The sequence below is a fragment of the Candoia aspera genome, chromosome 2 (assembly GCF_035149785.1).
Source record: "Candoia aspera isolate rCanAsp1 chromosome 2, rCanAsp1.hap2, whole genome shotgun sequence".
Taxonomy (NCBI): Eukaryota; Metazoa; Chordata; class Lepidosauria; order Squamata; family Boidae; genus Candoia; species Candoia aspera.
The window spans coordinates 18,933,476-18,952,280 of NC_086154.1; the positions used below are offsets into that span (position 1 = coordinate 18,933,476).

The 18,805-nt window shown below is 44.1% G+C and overlaps 1 protein-coding gene across 4 annotated transcripts in view; it reads left to right on the forward strand.

Moving 5' to 3' along the window:
• The window catches only part of MTMR14 (myotubularin related protein 14), a 92,110-nt gene extending 75,389 nt beyond the window's left edge, over nucleotides 1-16,721 (forward strand). For 3 of the 4 annotated variants that reach the window (XM_063291423.1, XM_063291420.1, XM_063291422.1), the window contains 2 exons: nucleotides 7,362-7,505; nucleotides 16,247-16,721. In XM_063291423.1, the coding sequence (XP_063147493.1) occupies nucleotides 7,362-7,505; nucleotides 16,247-16,424 (322 nt within the window). In that variant the 3' untranslated portion in view covers nucleotides 16,425-16,721. The remainder of the gene's footprint in view (nucleotides 1-7,361; nucleotides 7,506-16,246) is intronic. The other variant, XM_063291419.1, reaches the window with a different exon arrangement.
• Nucleotides 16,722-18,805: the final 2,084 nt, after the last annotated feature.

Sequence of the window (18,805 nt, forward strand, 5' to 3'; positions counted from 1 at the left end):
GCCAGATTACCAGATAACAATCGTTTAGAGCAGTGTTTCTCAACCTTGGCAACGTTAAGATGGGTGGACTTCAACTCCCAGAATTCTGGGAGTTGAAGTCCACCCATCTTAACGTTGCCAAGGTTGAGAAACACTGATTTAGAGTATTAAAAGCAAAAACTGTTAATAGCTCCAAAAGCATTCCTCAGCTGGGTATTATGTTTATTAAAATAGCAATGTAACTCAGTGTAAGCAAGATTAGAAATGATATACAATGGGGCAAAAAGATAATTGCTGACAGAGTCTCTCTGAAATAAACTGCCAGTCTTCTAATGCCTTTATATGGCTGTTGAGCTTTGCTTACCATATACCATTTCTGGTCCTGATACCTCAAAAGTATGCCAAGCTGAAAATCATGCAGAAAAGTGCAACCAAAATGTTGAAAGATCTGGAGTAATTTCCCATGAAAAAATATAACACTAGGGATTTTTACCATAAGTACAACAGTGAGTGAATAGGGAGGGAAGGGGAAATGATAGATTATAGCATTGTTTATGATGTAGCAAAATTTGTTGTTGTTTATTCGTTGAGTCACTTCCGACTCTTCGTGACTTCATGGACCAGCCCACACCAGAGCTTCCTGTCGGTCGTCAGCATCCCCAGCTCCCCCAGGGATGAGTCTGTCACCTGTAGAATATCATCCATCCACCTTGCCCTTGGTCGGCCCCTCTTCCTTTTGCCCTCCACTCTCCCTAGCATCAGCATCTTCTCCAGGATGTCCTGTCTTCTCATTATGTGGCCAAAATATTTCAGTTTTGCCTTTAATATCATTCCCTCAGGTGAGCAGTCTGGCTTTATTTCCTGGAGGATGGACTGGTTTGATCTTCTTGCAGTCCAAGGCACTCTCAGAATTTTCCTCCAACACCACAGTTCAAAAGCATCGATCTTCCTTCTCTCAGCCTTCCTTATGGTCCAGCTCTCGCAGCCATATGTTACTACGGGGAACACCATTGCTTTAACTATGCGGACCTTTGTTGTCAGTGTGATGTCTCTGCTCTTGACTATTTTATCGAGATTTGTCATTGCTCTTCTCCCAAGGATTAAGCGTCTTCTGATTTCCTGACTGCAGTCAGCATCTGCAGTAATCTTCGCACCTAGAAATACAAAGTCTTTCACTGCCTCTACGTCTTCTCCCTCTATTTGCCAGTTATCAATCAAGCTGGTTGCCATAATCTTGGGGTTTTTGGGGGGGTTTAGCTGCAAGCCAGCTTTTGCACTTTCTTCTTTCACCTTCATCATAAGGCTCCTCAGTTCCTCTTTGCTTTCAGCCATCAAAGTGGTATCATCTGCATATCTGAGATTGTTAATGTTTCTTCCAGAGATTTTAACTCCAGCCTTGGATTCCTCAAGCCCAGTATGTCGCACGATGTGTTCCGCATACAAGCTGAATAGGTAGGGTGAGAGTATACAGCCCTGCCGTACTCCTTTCCCAATCTTAAACCAGTCCGTTGTTCCGTGGTCTGTTCTTACTGTTGCTACTTGGTCGTTATACAGATTCTTCAGGAGGCATACAAGATGACTTGGTATCCCCATACCGCTAAGAACTTGCCACAATTTGTTATGGTCCACACAGTCAAAGGCTTTAGAATAGTCAATAAAACAGAAATAGATGTTTTTCTGAAACTCCCTGGCTTTTTCCATTATCCAGTGGATATTGGCAATTTGGTCCCTAGTTCCTCTGCCTTTTCTAAACCCAGCTTGTGCATCTGGCAATTCTCGCTCCATGAATTGCTGAAGTCTACCTTGCAGGATCTTGAGCATCACCTTACTGGCATGTGAAATGAGTGCCATTGTTTGATAGTTTGAACATTCTTTAGTGTTTCCCTTTTTTGGTATAGGGATATAAGTTGATTTTTTCCAGTCTAATGGCCATTCTTGTGTTTTCCAAATTTGCTGGCATATAGCATGCATTACCTTGACAGCATCATCTCGCAAGATTTTGAACAGTTCAGCTGGGATGCCGTCGTCTCCTGCTGCCTTGTTATTAGCAATGCTTCTTAAGGCCCATTCAACCTCACTCTTCAGGATGTCTGGCTCTAGCTCACTGACCACACCGTCAAAGCTATCCCCAATATTGTTATCCTTCCTATACAGGTCTTCTGTATATTCTTGCCACCTTTTCTTGATCTCTTCTTCTTCTGTTAGGTCCTTGCCATCTTTGTTTTTGATCATACCCATTTTTGCCTGGAATTTACCTCCGATGTTTCTAATTTTCTGGAAGAGGTCTCTTGTCCTTCCTATTCTATTGTCTTCTTCCACTTCCGCGCATTGCTTGTTTAAAAATAATTCCTTATCTCTTCTGGCCAATCTCTGGAATTTTTGCATTTAATTGGGCATATCTCCCCCTATCACTGTTGCCTTTTGCTTTCCTTCTTTCTTGGGCTACTTCTAGTGTCTCAGCAGACAGCCATTTTGCCTTCTTGGTTTTCTCTTTCTTTGGGATGTATTTTGTTGCCGCCTCCTGAACAATGTTGCGAACTTCTGTCCATAGTTCTTCCGGGACCCTATCTACTAAGTCCAATCCCTTAAATCGATTCTTCACCTCCACTGCATATTCCTTAGGAATATTAGTGAGCTCATATCTAGCTGATCTGTGGGTCTTCCCTAATCTCTTTAGTCTGATGCTAAATTGTGCAATAAGAAGTTTGTGATCGGAACTACAGTCAGCTCCAGGTCTTGTTTTTACCGAATGTATAGATGTCTGCCACCTTTGGCCGCAAAGGATGTAGTCAATCTGGCTTCGGTGTTGTCCATCTGGTGAAGTCCATGTATAAAGCCATCTCCTAGGTTGTTGGAAGAGAGTGTTTGTTATGCAGAGTGAGTTGTCCTGGCAAAATTCTATCAGCCTATGTCCTGCTTCGTTTTGTTCTCCCAAGCCATGCTTACCTGTAATTCCAGGTGTCATTTGACTGCCCACCTTAGCATTCCAGTCTCCCGTGATGAAAATAACATCTCTTTTAGGCGTGTTGTCCAGTAGGTGCTGCAGATCCTCATAGAAGTGCTCTCCTTCAGCTTCTTCAGCATCTGTGGTTGGGGCGTATATTTGGATCACTGTGATGTTAGATGGCTTGCCCTGAATTCGAATTGAGATCATTCTATCATTTTTTGGATTGTATCCAAGCACTGCTTTAGCCACTTTACTATTAATTATGAAGGCTACTCCATTTCTTCTGTGGTCCTCTTGTCCACAGTAGTAGATCTGGTGGTCATTTCAGTTCACTGAAGTGGCCCATTCCAGTCCATTTCAGTTCACTGATGCCCAAAATGTCTATCTTTAATCTTGACATCTCACCAATAACCACATCCAATTTGCCCTGGCTCATAGATCTTACATACCAGGTTCCAATGGTGTGTTGATCCTTAGAACATTGGATTCGCTGTTCACCACCAGCACCGTCGGCCGCTAGCCGTCCTTTCGGCTTTGAGCTAGCTGCGTCATCACATCTGGGGCTAGTTGAACTCATCCTCTGTTCCTCCCCAGTAGCATTTTGACCATCTTCCGACCTGGGGGTCTCATCTTCCGATGGTACCACATATCTCTGGTTGTATTGATCCATTGAGTTTTCATGGCAAGAATACTGGGGTGGGTTGCCATTACCTTCCCCAGGGATCGCATTTAGTCTGACCTCTCTGTCATGACCTTCCCGTCTTGGGTGTCCCTTCACGGTTTAGCTCATGGCATCATTGAGGTGCTCAAGCTCCAGCACCACGGCAAGGTAACGATCCTTTGCTGAAGGTAGCAAAATAGATGGGAGAAATATTAACACCTGAAATCACTTGGGGACCCTTGGGGGTGGGTAATTCACAGTGCTTAGTTAACTCTGGGATTTGCTACCACAAATTTACTGCTCTCCTTTATTATAGTTTAAGTCAACTTGGATACTTTGAAAAGGAGTTAGACAAAACATACAGCGTATAATCCAGTGTTTCTCAACCTTGTCAACTTGGACTTCAATTCCCAGAATTCCCCAGCCAGCATGTTGAAGTCCACACATCTTCAGTTGACAAGGTTGAGAAACACTGGTATCATCAGTGGCTGCTAGTCATTACGAATACTTACTGCCTCTTAATATTTGTTGTTGTGGTACATGAATGAAGATACTATGGCTCACACATGCTACATGGGCTTCTCTGAAGTACTTGAACAGCTCTTCTGAGAACAGGAATGCTGACTTCTTAGACCTTTAAGCTGAGTCCTTACAGAGACTCTTACATATGCCAGGGAATGGGAGGATCTAATTCTAGGAAGATGAACTGAGCACACACAGCCTGTCTTCTCAATTTCTCCTTTTCTCAACCTCATTTCTTCAACTCTTCTTTAAAATGGTAAGGGCTAGAAACTTGTTGCGGTCTTCCTTTTTAAAGAAAGTAGAACATCCCAGGACCCTTAATCAGCTACTAGATTCCATAGTCTGAGCATCACAGATGGATGAAAATACAGCTGCTATTAGTCAACTCTTGCAGTTGAATCTCTTTGGCCAAGGCCTATCATTTTTCACTTTGGTTCTGTCCTTCTGTGCGTATGCCAGATCTTTGGCTTTTATCTCCCTTGTGCTTTACTGACCGAGAAACCAGCAGTGTTTCCTTTGGCTCTGCTTCTTGCATTCCACTCTTGGAACGGGTGACCCCACAAATTGCCATTCTTAGTTGGACTGCTTCATTGCAAAGCTCTCTGGCATGAACTTCGTCAGAATGTAAAACAAGGGCAAGCCCCAGATTTTTGGAAAGCTTGATTAAGTCTGGAGCAATGTATATGAGGAAGAATGATATTAGACTGATCCCCAGCTCCTCAATCACATTCTGTCCTTCTCTCTCTGCCCCATTTTTGTTCTTGTTATTTTGGTGTCAGATGGACAGTCTAGATCCATGAGAATCAAGGGAACTATATCTGTTGCTTACTTCTTCTGAGTAAGATGGAATTCCTGTCAGATGGAATCCTTTCTACCACTTCTATTGCAGAAGACCTCTCTGCCATCTGAAGCCTACTTACTTGTTCTCCCTCCCACCCCACCCCTACTTCTCTTATCTCAGTCCTGTGACATCAGTGCTGTTCCGGTCATTGAATATTTCTTCTCTGCCCTTGCTCAGCCATTTGCCACAATGCTCCTACCTCTACCCCCCAAAAGATCTTGTTGAAACAAATCACGTTGCCCTCTGCCATTGCAAAAGGAGGAGATGGTTGCTATGACTGCAGTGAAAGCAACCTTGTACTGATGTGCTGTGGTGTTGGTTGCTTCAGGGAGCCACTAATGCCTGACCCCATCAGAGCCATCAATTTCCCCCAACACACAAATATCCTTGTTCATCTGATTCTCCCACATTGCTGCCACGCTGTCAGCCTTTTGAGGTGGGCGAGGTCGGGAAACAGGAACCATTAGGAGTCTTGGAATGTACTTTAATGCAGTTAGGGTATTGTAATAGAATCTTGAAAGCCTGTCGAAGCCCCTCTCTATTTCAGTTTATACCCAACACAATCAAGGTAGAGTTGTTTTAAGTTTCTTTCTCAAGCTATTTCCCCAGGACCCAGATATCTTTTTTATAACTGCTCAGCATTCTCCTCCCCTTTCTCTGAGTCAAATCCACATTCCTTCGCATACTTTTCAGTTCTGCCTCCTTGTAAGCAAGATGTGCTGGCTTCCTTCTCTTCAAGAGATGTCCAGGTTTCAGAGCTATTGGTAAAAATCTCTTCAAAGCAGAGGGAAGTAGGCTTCTAGGTATTCCTTCTCTTCCCTCCTTGCCCCCAAATTTTATTACACTATGTATAAAGATATAGTATGTACCCAAATTGTTCTCTTGTAAGTTAGCTGACTATGAAGGTCCCTTTTTATTCCTGGCATGGGTTTTTTTCTTCGTACAAATCCACTTCTCCCCCAGAATTATCCACGGAAAGGTCTATGGAAAAGGCTGCCAACAGATTCCAGGTCTTAGCGTGTAGGATGTCAGAACAGATGCCATCTGATAACCAGCATCAGGGGCTACTAGTCACAATGCCTATATGGAGCTTCAGGGTCCATGGGAGAGTGGGGATGGAGGGTGCCTCTGAGTTTCAGGGAAGTATCTGATTAGCCATTATGGCAAATTGCGTGTGATCCATTACCTAAGTCCCTTTAGCTATGTTTTTGGATAAACCATTGGAAAAATTGAAAAGCTGTTTTATTCTGAGTTGTAAGTTATAACCTTGAAAAGTCCAGGAGTCAATGAATACAAAGCTGGTACTTGCATCTTAGATCACTGAATGACCATGACCAAATTATCCAGTCAGTGGTCTAGACTCAGTAAAGAGTTTGAAAGCACATTACTTTCCTGTTTCTGTTGTCAGATGTGGCAAATATCTATGGCAATATTGTAGGATAGCAAAGGGGGATGCATGAGGGTGGTACATGCTAAAAGTGGAAGACCAATTGTTTATTGGTGCTGTCGTTGACTTTTCAAACTAATAATCTGGATTATTCCTTATACATACAAATGACCCTTCAGGTAAGGCATCCAGTGTTACTGTGAATCTGCTTGGTGGGTTCCAATTGGAATAAATATCATGAAGGATCTTTTTAAAAAAATTTAAATGCTTTCCTTGTGAGCTTGCTACTGCAGAATTGATGCCTTTGTGTTTCCTTTGGCTTTACTTCACCCAAATTGCCCAGCTTGTGTTGTGGTTTAACACTTAACACAGCAGATCAACCAGCTCTACCTTCTGGGACAATAGGAGTAACATGGATGAGAGATTTGAAAAGTGTCTTGTTGGAAGAGGATGAAGGTTCACGTGCTCTACTCTACTTTGCTGCCACCAAAGCACCTTCTTATCTAAAATTCTATTTTTGCCTTCCCCTGCACAGATGCCTGCTTTTGTAATCTAAGTCCTCTCTGGGAAGGGCTGTTGCTTCCTAGAAAATTGGGAATGTTGCTTCAGGTTGTGAGCTCTCCTCTGGCTGGGAAGGGCTGGAAAGCTCAATTTGTGCCCTACAGAACTTGAATGTTGTGGGGCTGCTGGCCTGTATGGCATGGTGTGGGCATGCTCGTGTATGGAAGCAGCATCAGTTTCTTGGGCTCTTGGGCATGATGGCTCCTGGATCTTGCAGCTCCAAGGCAACCACTGCCTGGTTTGGCCCTGCTTTGAACTGTAACACTTTTGCTCTCTTGGCATGTCGTTCACTCTAGAGGGAGGCTCCATGGGATCTGTGGTCCTCCACACTTTTTTTTTATGCCCCTACTACAATGCATTGCCATGTAACTTTGAGGTGCTAAATACCAGCGAAACCTTAGCAGAAGATCTGGTTGCTGAATGAAGCCACTGATTTGCATCATCTCCTCTCTCTCTGCTTCAGATCAGCTGACCTTTCTCTTCCCGGATCCTCCATCTCTACCGACTTTGGCAGCTGGCAGCTGGTTACAGGGAGTGGCAGTATACAGGAGCAGACTGACTCCTCTTCTCTTTGCAGCTTCCCGGATGAGCTTCCTAACAGTTCCCTGTAAGTGGTTGAGAACTCTGAATGGAAGGATGCTGCTGTGCATGTCTGACTGGCTCAGTCCTTGGCGACATCCTAGCATTAAAAGGACCAGCCCAGGGAATGCATCAGCCCAAGATCCTCAGGAGCCATTTAGGGGTCAAGACTGATACAGTCATGCTAGGCTTGCTGGCTCCTTGGCCATAGGGTTAGGGTTTCTTACAGATCCCTGCCTACGAGAACCATGGGTTGGCTGGCAGTCACAGTGGCTTTTCCTCAAGTCCTGGGGCCATATATAGCCAATATAATACTTGGATACCTGTGGACTTTCACTTCCATCAATATACTTTTTTGCACAGAGTTGTGTACTGTGTTGTGATGTAGGTCCTGGATACTTGGATCATGCCTGTCAAATTCACATGCTGTCCAGGCCCCATCAGGGGCACAGAACCAGTTGCTGTGTGTTTCTGATCCTTTTCTTTTCAGGGTGTGCCTTTGTTAGACTAGTCTTTCTCATTGTTAACTTCTTCCATGTAACCCTTGAAATTGTGAGCCTCATTTCTGGATTTAATTTGTTTATGCTGCATCTCTGAGCTAAAGTGTTCCCTTGGGTTTTTCCTAAGGTATCTCTTCTTGGGCACAGGAACTCTCTTTTCTTTCCAGTGTCCTTCACTTCCAAACTCAGGATAAGAAAAAGCAGTCAGTTGAGTCCTCTTTCCTTTCTATTCTTATAGCCCAGTCCTGTGTTTTTCTGCCAAGAACAATTGTTGCAGCCACTGTGCTCAGAAGGAAAAATAGTAGTAAACGTATCTCATTTTGAAAGGTATCGTTCTGAGTGCCAGGGTCAGGATGGGTATTAGGGCATGCCCTGCTCTTGCCTCTTTATAGGGCAACTTACCCACTCATCCCCCTTTATAAATAGCCATCCACATGCTAATAGGTGCTTGGAAATTACATTGAGAAGAACCATCTCTAGCACCAGGACAGGCTGGGCTTTGTTCATTACCTGTCAGTCATCATGAAGCCTCTCTTGACTGTTGATCACATTCCACATTTGCAGCATCTCACCAGCATTAGTTAAATCATAATCCTTTTGTTAACAGGCTTTTTTCCCATATTGCAATTCCTGACCCTGCCATGCTCTCTTAGTCACTGACTGATCAGGAGTCATGCAAAGGTACAATTTGGAACTGCCGCAGAACATCGTACCCATCTAGCAATACCGTGGTCTTCGTTCTACCCTTGCGCACAGAAGTGTTGGGCATCCCTCTCAAATGTTATCTTTCATTTAATCCCTAGGGGAGTAGGAGCTAACACAAGCTATAGGTGGTACAAAGCTAAACACAGCATCTTCCTGCAAATTTGGATGCATGCTCACTATTGGTATGCAGTTTACAGATTCAGAATAAGAAAACAGTGACCATGATAAATGCAATTGTTGGACACCCTTCCAGTTGATTCAGTGCTACTTTTTAAACTGCTGTTAAGAAGGTCCAAAAAGGTGATTGATTTATTAAGCCTACCATTAGCCAAAGAGAGTGACAGTTCCATAGGTGAGCCGAATACACTGATCCTTCTGGCTTCTCAGTTTGTGATTGCTGTTCTGTGTACTTTCAGCAACCATGACCTTCCCTAAGTAGCTGTCTGAGCATTTGAAAATGAAGGCAACTCACTCTTACAAAGTGGGGGATGGCTATAAGAAAAACCTCTAAATGCTTCAAGCTAGTAGTTTCCGTGGAGAGAAGTGTGCTTAAGACATCGGAGTCATGTGTAACTCATGCAGTTAAGGCAAGATATAGAACACCAAGAAAAACATCTGCCAGAACTGCCCCCATACTGGTTATATCTGCAAAACTGAAGCCACAGATGACCGCAAACTGCTGAAGAGCTTAGCTGATGCTGGAATAAATGTCAACAAGTCCACATTGCCTATACAACAATGATCTTACACGGGAAAGTTTTGAGAAGGAAACATTCTCTCCAACCTCATCTCAAAAGTAATTGTCTAAAGCATGCAAAAAAAAAACTCTTGATAAGCCTGAAATTTTTTAGAAAAAATGCTTGGATTGATGAAACAAAAATTGAACTGTTTGCCCATAGCCATACACAATACTGTTGGAAAAAAAGGATGAAGCACTTGAAGAAAGGAACACCTTGCCGACTTGTGAGCATGAGGGTAGCTTTATTATGCTTTGAGGTTGTGTGGCAGCCAGTGGCACAGGAAATATTGTGTGTGTGGAAGGAAGAATGGATTCATCTTCAGATCAACATTATCCCAGACGCTAAATATCCCGTGGTCAGTGTAGAAATTAAAGCTGAAAAGAGGTTGGATAATTTCAGCAGGACAATTATCTGAAACGTGCCTCCAAATACAAAGGTTTGAATGGCCTTCAGTCCCCCGACTTGAATAGGACTGAAGATCTGTGGAGAGGTCACAAACATGCACTGAACGCAAGGTGACCTAAGAAAATCTTTGACCTGGAAGAGTTCTGCAAGGAAGAGGGGGAAAAAAATTCCCCAAACAAGAATAGAAGGATTCTTAGGTGGTGACGGGAAACGCTCGGAAGTTGTTATTTGTGCCAAAGAAAGTATTTTAATGTAAGTAAACTATTGCACATAAATAATAGTAAGTATGCATTCAAATGTGCAGTGAGATGTTGTGTTTAACCTTTACCATGTAGAGATTATTCAACTTCTGTTCAGCTAGGGATTCATTGAAACATAGGATCAAGGGTGTCTAAACTTTTGCATGCAGTTGTAGCTTTGGTACACAAGCATCCTGTGCACTACTAATAGAATGGATGGTCTGGACAGGAGGTTTTTCCAATTGGTGTCCTCTTGAGTTTGAGAGGCTTGCTGTGCTGAAGTGCTTCATTGTAATGAAAAAATGATGAATCTGTGTTAGGAAGAAGAGGTAAACAGACCACAGCACTCTTCTCTTGAAGAAGCTAATTCAAAAAGTTGGCTCAGTCTGCAATGCAAGTAGAAGATATACCACCTTCAGCACAGCTGGGATAAGCTGACTAGTGTCTTCAATACTTGGGTGTCATTGACCTCTCTCAGCTGTGTCTTACATCTTTGAGAGATGGGAAGAATGGTATTGTTCCTGCTTCAGATAATTGCATCTCTCTTTTCTTGCTGCCTTTCTTGAAGGGCTTCGGGTTTTGATGCTTGTATTCTGTTGTAAAATTGAAACGAATAGGAACTAAAGGAGCAATGTGCAGATTGGCATAGGAACAGGCTAAGGATGTGCATGACATTGAAAACATGGTTTTGTTTGAGCTTAGGACAAAACAACCCCACTCAAAACATTCTGCTGGAATAGTTAAGCTGGCTGAGTTTCATTAAAACAAAACTTAAGATGAGTTCAGTGTCTTGTTCCAACCCTTGAAATACATATTAAATATGTATTTATCAATGCAGAAGATTCAAAGTGGTATGTTTTGAGGTTGGAATTGCCTTTTAAAATCTGTTTTTTATGACATCACTTGAAATACCACCACTCAAAACAGCTAAATTTTGCGCCAATGTGAAATCAAAAAAAGTTTGGTTCTGACCTCAAAATGGAAATTCATGAGTTTTGTTTTGGGTTCAAAATATTTCCTCTCGAGATGCTGTGCATACCCCTGGAACAGGCTACAGTGAGCCAGAAGTTAGGGGGAAAAACTGAACTGAATGAAATAAATAAGGACACATTCATTCATCTTTAATTCTCTGTATAGAGAATAGAGGACCAAGTGCAATAATCCTTCCCAGGGAGTTTATGGACTCTACAAGATTCCACAAAGCCCCATGGAAGCCTTCAGTTGACGGGATTGGCACTACTGTTGATGCTCTGGTCGCTCCGTAGAATGCAGATATGATTTGGGTAGCTGTTTGATCCCAGAGAACCAGTGAAATATAGCAGTTGAGGCATTGAGCCTTGATGTCCTTAATCCTGGCTTAAGTCCACCCACTGCTATGGGTGACTAGGTTAGTCTCTGTTTCCCTGCCTAACCAATCACACTGAGTGCTGTGAGGGGAAATGTTAGGAATGCATGTTATACATCCACCACCTTCGGCTTCTGGAGGAAAGTATAAACCTAATGAATCTATGTACAGAAGGGCCTCTTTCAATCCTTTGATATTCTGGTAAGACTGGAAAAACTCCCAGGGATCAGGAGGGATCAGGAGCCTGTGTGATCGTAGAGACAGTTTCCAATGTCCTACATAAATAGGCAGAGTGGAAGCAAACTGAAGACTAGTCAGAGCTATTAGTGAGCCTGCTTCTGCTCACTGACTAGGACATCAACAAAGAAACTATTGTTTTCATTGCGTTTTGAGACAGCTGTTGATAGGAATGAGCTAAAATAGGTGAAAGAATTCCCAAGTGTCTGTTGGGGTGGACCTAGAGAGGGCAGAAACAGCAGACAGAGGTGATGGTTAACCCTTCATTCCTGCCTGCAGGCTCTCCCCTCAAATATCCTTCAGGCTGTGTTAATCCATAATCCATTAGAGGGTCTAATAGTCCCTCTTAGTTCTTCCAGGCTTGAAAGCAGGTATGTGCTGAGAATGTAGGTGGCGCCTCTTTCTTTTTAACCTCTTGTTTTCAGGAGAATAGGTGCCTCTGGTGTAAGCAAAAGGCTATTAGGACATGGTGTCCCCATTCAGAACCATATTCTGAAGTCCTACATATCTGATTCATAAACCACTTTATGTCTTTCCATTAAAAAAAGGATGCTGAAAGGCATCATTCTGCCTTCTCTCCTTTTTTTTTACTACCCCCCTCCCCATCTTCCTAGGCAGGGACAGTACTGTAATTCTCTTACTGTTGGGCAAACAGCCACAGCTTGGGCCTTGCAATGAGGGAAGCAGCTGCTGTGTTCTGAATGGCCAGTCTTTTTCAAGGAGCCAGTACAGGGAAGAAGATCTCAGCCCCTGGGAAAATGCCATAGTAGCAACTCAATTGTCCTACAGTGATAATGTAGAGCTTGGAAAAGGTGTTCTGTTTCTGAAAGCCTTCAACTGAGATGATGTAAGTCTGTTTGCACTGAGGTTGAAATCTGTGGATGTGCTGAAAACCTACTTAAAGAAGGGTTGGTAGTGTTCATTGGCAGTCTTCCTGGACCTTTTAGCTACGTTTGGGTCTGAACTCCTGGACTTCTTAGCCAACAGTCCCAACGCAGCAGGATAGGGTAGGCTAATCTATTGCTCTGAATAAATTTACCTCTTTGGGATTTCTTTGTTTTATTCCCATATCTGCTCCTTAGAGGTTTTTAGTTCAGGACAGTCCATTAATGCTGTTGGTTAAGTTATGAATCCTTCTAACTGCTTTACAAAGTACCTTACCTAGTGGCCAGCACCAATCTGGAGTGATGAATTCAGCGTAGGAACTAGAGATGTAACTTGGTCTAGGAGAAAAACCATCTTGTGGCACCTAAGAAGACCAACAAGTACATTGTGACAAAGGTTTTGGTGGGATAGAACCCATCATCCTACATTTAATAATTTTGGTGAGTTGGTGGATAGGTGTATCTCTAGGTCAGTGTTTCTCAACCTTAGCAACTTTAAGATATGTGGACTTCAACTCCCAGAATTCTGGGAGTTGAAGTCTACATATCTTAAAGTTGCTAAGGTTGAGAAACACCGCTCTAGGGGTACATCTTGAAGGGAAAGGGCAGGAACTTACAAAAGCCAAACTATAAGAAAGAGAAGCAAATTCTGTAGCATTTAAAGCTTTACTGTGACTGTCCTATTACAAATCAGTTCCATTAGAGGTTTTGAGATCCCCACAAGGAAGAAATGTGCTTGAAAACCAGGTGCTGTATTTAATGTGAATAAGCTAAATGGCTTTCCTCTGTGGTGGAAAAAATGCTGCTGGAGGGAGGTAGATCTTTACTGCTATTGATTAAGTTTATACCTTGCTTCAATCCAACTGGATTCTAGGCAGTTTACAATATATAGTGATGTGCAGTAATATTACTATGTATGTGTGTGTGAGAGAAGTGATATTATATGATATGTTATATTACATATAAAATAATATAATAAAACTGAGTCTGGCATTGACAGTTCCACAGGTTTCTGGAAAAACCTTTCCAAGTTTCTGGAAAGCCATAAGAATGGGGCCGTTCTCACCTTGGGGGGATAGGCTATTCCATCATAGGAAGGGAATCTCTGCAGGGTTCCCCTACTGTCAGGGCACCTTCCATCGTACCCCTTGGTAGGAGGAGACCCTTAGTGGGCACCCTCTGGCCATCTGGGCTGGGTGGGCAGAGTTTATTTGGCCAAAGTGGTCTGGCATCTACCCAGACCCCAAGCCATAGAGGGCTTTAAAGGTAGCAACCAGCACAGTGTATTCCACTTGGGGATATACTGGTAACAAATGCAGCAGTGAGGTAACATGGCATCTTGAGACCGGCCAGGAAGCGCGTGGGCCACAACATTTTGGAGCAGCTGAAATTTGCAGGGGGTTTTCAGGGGCAGCCCTGTGTAGAACAAATTATGGTTAGCCAAGTGAGAGATGACAAGGTCATGAGTGATTGCCTTCCATCCATTCTGTCCTGGGTAAGGACACAGGCGGGGCATTGGCCAAAACTGGACAAAGGTCCTCCTGGCCGCAGCTCCCCTCTGACAGAGGCTGTGACTCCAGAGGTTCCTCCAGATGTTTGGGACAGGCATGGGTGGTTTTATTTATGGACTTTGACATCTGGTTTTAGTGGAAGGTGATGCAGAGAGTTTGGGCTTCCCAGCCGTACCTGCCAAGTTTGCCCTTGAAGGAGAACGGTGGATTTTGTGACATTGAACACTCAGATATGCCACCTCTGTTTTGAAATGTCAGACATTTTGTCTTGTAATGGGGAGTTCCGTCGGCTCACCGTGCCGTTCCATTGAGGAGGCTGGAAGATAAATTCCTCTCCTCTCCCTCTCTCCTGACTCCTTCATTTGTGAAGCCAACAGGATAAATAGCAAGCCCAGTGGGCTGCCTTTCTGTTTGGACTTCTGCTTTTGTTTTTAAGCCAAGCCTTCCACCATATCCCCTCGCTGCTCTTTCCGGACTCGAAGCTGGTGGCGGTGGGTGGTTTTCTCCGGCTTCCATTCAAATTAACAGCTCTGGTTTCTAGCCTGGGAAACGCTGGGGAGATGAAAGTGAATTTCTGATGGGCGGGTTTGCGCCATGCCCTTGGGATGACCTCTCCGGAGGAAGGCCTGATTCTCTCTGAGAGAAATAAGAAGGAAGAGCTGTCTCTTCAAATACAGGAAAGACGTTTTTTCTTAGGGCTTCGGAACAGATGCCTTTGGACTCTAATCTCCCTTTGCGCTTCTCTCATCTGGAATGACTTGCTTGCCCTTCCTCCCCCCTCCCTCCTCCCCCCCCCATTGGTACAGAGATCAGATGGAGAGGAGGCCAGCCACCGAGGGGGCCTTGGCCTTACTGCGCATAAAGCATCTCTCCTGTGGTTCCTTGCTTTCACAGAATGGCAGGGGGGAAGCAGGTTTGTGCTCTTAGGTGCCATTGGGGTTTTCTCCACTCTTTCTCCTCCCTCTCAGGAAAGGATGCTCTCAACTTGAGCCTGGTAGAGGGAAGAGTCATGTGTTGCTAATATTGGAGCTCTGGCCAGCAGGTTTTGTCCCAAAGTACTTGGATGAAAGCTCAGTCAGCAGGCCAGAGCACATGTCACTCTTCCCGGCTTGACCGTATTCCTTTAGATCACTGTTTTTCCACCTTGGCAGCTGCAAGTCAAAGTCCACACATCTTCCAGCTGCCAAGGTTGAAAAACACTGCTTTGGATGGTGGAGGAAGATGCAATAGATTTGTTTGGAGGGGGTATTGCCTCCCCCCACCCCCCACTGCTGAGCTTCCTCTTTTCTTCAGCAGCAGGAGAGGACAGGTGGAATGTGCCTTCTGTGGAGCTGGTGTGGCAAATTGCAAGCAAGAGGAAAAGTTGGGGGAGGGAGGCTTTTCCTACTGAGCAATAATTTGTAACTCAGCTTTCATCAGGGACGTGCTAACTCTGAGTTCAACTCATTGGCTGTCACATTCTCCTGAATTCTTCACAGATCTGTGACTTTAAAAAAAAAAAAAAGCTTTTCCAGAACAAGCTTAACATATACCCACCCCAAGGCCTTTTTGTTTTCCCCTTGCTGTGTCACCTTTTGTTTTCATCCTCTTCCTAATCTGAGCTGTAAAAGCCAGCAGTGTGTGAGGGGGGAACGGCTCAAGTCTTGAGGTCGTAGGCAAGGAATTCATTACGTCCGAGCAGATACTGATTCTCTTCTCTTTGAACCCCTCTCAATGTGGTGGTAGCATTGCAGGCAAAGAAGCACAAGCAGGACAGTTGTTCCTGGGGAATGGCTGCTGCTCTTGGACCCATCTACTGGTCATAAACACCATTTAATCATGCATCAAGGTGCAGAAAACAAAGATGGAGAAGCCTCCTGCATCATGACTATTCTATTCCTCTTCTTCCCCATAGAGGGACTAGGAGATAAATTAGTATGACTTGTTAATCATCAGTAGCTCTATATTGCACCTATACTTTGTAAGCTAATGTTCAAGATGGAGCTGTGCACCAGAAAGCCCCACTTCCCCTCCCATTTCAAGCATTAAGACGACTTTAGGCAGCTTTGGAAAGCCAATATCTCTGAGGCTCTCCCATCTGCCTACCCCAATAAATAATATATGGTAGTGGCACACACGTGTATTGTCGGGGTACAGATTTTATGTGAAGTCCTTTGAACCTCCTAAAATTGCCATGCCAACAGTATTATTAATATTCTTACAGGTTGGTGACCCTGACGGAGAGGGAATCCCGGCTGGAGGAGGTGCGTTCAGCGTTCTTGGCTACTTACAACAGCACAGTGGGTCTGAAATTGATGTCCCCAAGCTCATCAGGAGCCATCGGGGGCCTTCTGGAGCAATTTGTTCGGGGCGTAGGACTCAGAGGAAGCAATGTCCTTTGACATTTTGTCTGCCTGCCATCACACTGAAAGGGTTACTGTCTAGTCCAACAGCTGAAGGAACCTCAAAGCCATGTGACCCCAAGTGCCAGCTTCTGGTCTGTGTCAGGGCCCTTGGCTGCCACATCATCTTCTGTATGGCTGCCAGACTTCCTGCTCTTCTGGTCCATCTGACTGATGGTGGTTGCAGTCTGTTACTTCAAGCTGGGCTGATGTCCACTGGAAACAAGGGATTCCCTCCCCAGTCTCTTAGGACTTGGCAAGCGCTGACAAATCACCACAGTAAAATGTGTCAAAACATCCTGGTTCTGACTCTTTGTGTATGTTTGTTTTCTCTACTCCCTATACTGAGTTTTGCCTGGAATGGGGAATGCTGGCTGGGGAATTCTGGGAGTTGAAGTCCACACATCTTAAAAGTTGCCAAGGTTGAGAAACACTGATCTGGGCTCTTCTTCAGCTCAACCGTAGAATCCTCTCCCTCTCCATCAAGTCTAAGCAGCCTATAAAATTAAGAGTTCTGATCCCAAGTAATCTAGACAATGTCCCCCAAAACATTAATGTTATGACCTGCATAATTCTATATTTGTGAATCAAGCTTGCATATCTTGTGTAACTTTATAATTTCGTTATTTGGCATAATTTATTTTCAGCTTGCTAATCAAGTAGCAATGGAACTCTTCCTGTGTCGTCCCACTCACTGAAAATCCGATTTAGCTCCTGTTGTGGCTGCTAAGATCTCAGCAGGCAATACCCATTTGCCTTTAAATAATGCTTTTTCTTTGCTTAACATGAAAGCTGAGATTTTTCAGGAAGAACGTTCTCTAATGCCTTTTCTGTACTACTGAAGAAATCAATTATATTTTAATGCTAGCCTAGATAAGAGGGCTTTTTCTTCTTTCTTTAGTCTAAGGACTCACATTTAAAAGGGAAAAAGTAAGATGTAAATGCTCTTCACTTCTAACCATTGAACTGCCCTGGCATTTGGTTGGGACTTTGGAGAAAAGGCTTGCTATAACAGTTTAATGTGTTAATGTATAAAGCAGCACTTTGTGACTGGAATAGCTCTGTACTTGCTCCTTTTCAGATGTGAAGGATTGCAGTTCCCTTGGCCATGCTAGCTGGGGATTATGGAGTTTGAAGTCCAACACATCTGGGATAGCTGGAGTAGATGACTTATAGGTATCTCTATCAGTAGACAGGGTAGGGCCCTCAAGAAGTTTTGGACTGCAGTTCCCACAGCTCCTTGCCATAGATCATGCAGAATGAGATTCACGGGAGGGCGCCAGGTGTAGGTTGGCAAAGCTACTGCTGTGTTCTTCATAATATGAGCCACTGATGAAATCAGGTCACATTCTTTACTGATGGCCCAATCAGTCTTTCCTTCCTCTGATTTATTTAGCATTGGTAATGAAGCCTACTAGTGGCAGGAGTTTTCCATGCTATGCTTTCTCCTAAACTTTGACATGAGGTGATTGAGCAAAAGCAGCATTATGTTAAGCTGCTAAAAAAAAAAAGCAAGTCAAACATCATGCTGAAGCAGAGATTATTTCATTGTAATCTTGATTTGTAGTAGAATTGCATGCGGTTCCTCCCCACCTTCTAATGGAGGGTAATTGCTCAAGAAGAATTGGGACTTTGGTGAGAATAAGTGGAGGAACAGCCTGCCAGGGGTTCATAAAAGGGGCTGTGACAAAAGGCTGACTTTAACAAGAATTTTTTTTCATTCGTTGATGTACTGCTGTGACACTGAGGGAATCCAGAACCAAGTCCAACATTTAATTCATGATTTGGACATGTTAGTATGACATTGAACTTGTGTTTTCGAACAAGTCAGAGCCTTGCATGCGTGCTGTGGAGTTCAAGGCTGCACTCCTCAGCATAATTGAGAATAAGCTGCCTTGCCCTCGTGGCCTCAGACAAATTGCAGCCAATCAGATCAAAACCCTAATGTGTTCCAGCATCCTGACTGAGCAGACAGCCTGCAAATCGGACAGGAGCACAACCACTGCTCCATGATAAACTAGAGTTGCAGTAACCAGGCAGAGACTCACCGGTGACCAGTTTCAAAACACAGCCATACCCTTTGCTTCTAGGACACCGGAGCAGCAGCTATCAGCCGACAGCAGCTACACAGCCTCTCCCCAAGTTTATCGTAGTCACTCGAAAGGCAAATCCAAGCCGGCTTGAATCCCTCGTCTTTCTGTTGCCCGGGGTGGACTTCCGCCCTCAAAGCCCTTTCTCCTACCCCCAACCTCCCGCTTTGATGGCTCGGGGCGGGCGTTCAGGCAGAGCCCGGGATCGCGCTGCGCTGTGCTACTCCTCCGCCTTCCTCTCCGCTATGAGTAGCCCAGCCACGCATCTGATGAGCCGAGCAACGGCGGACC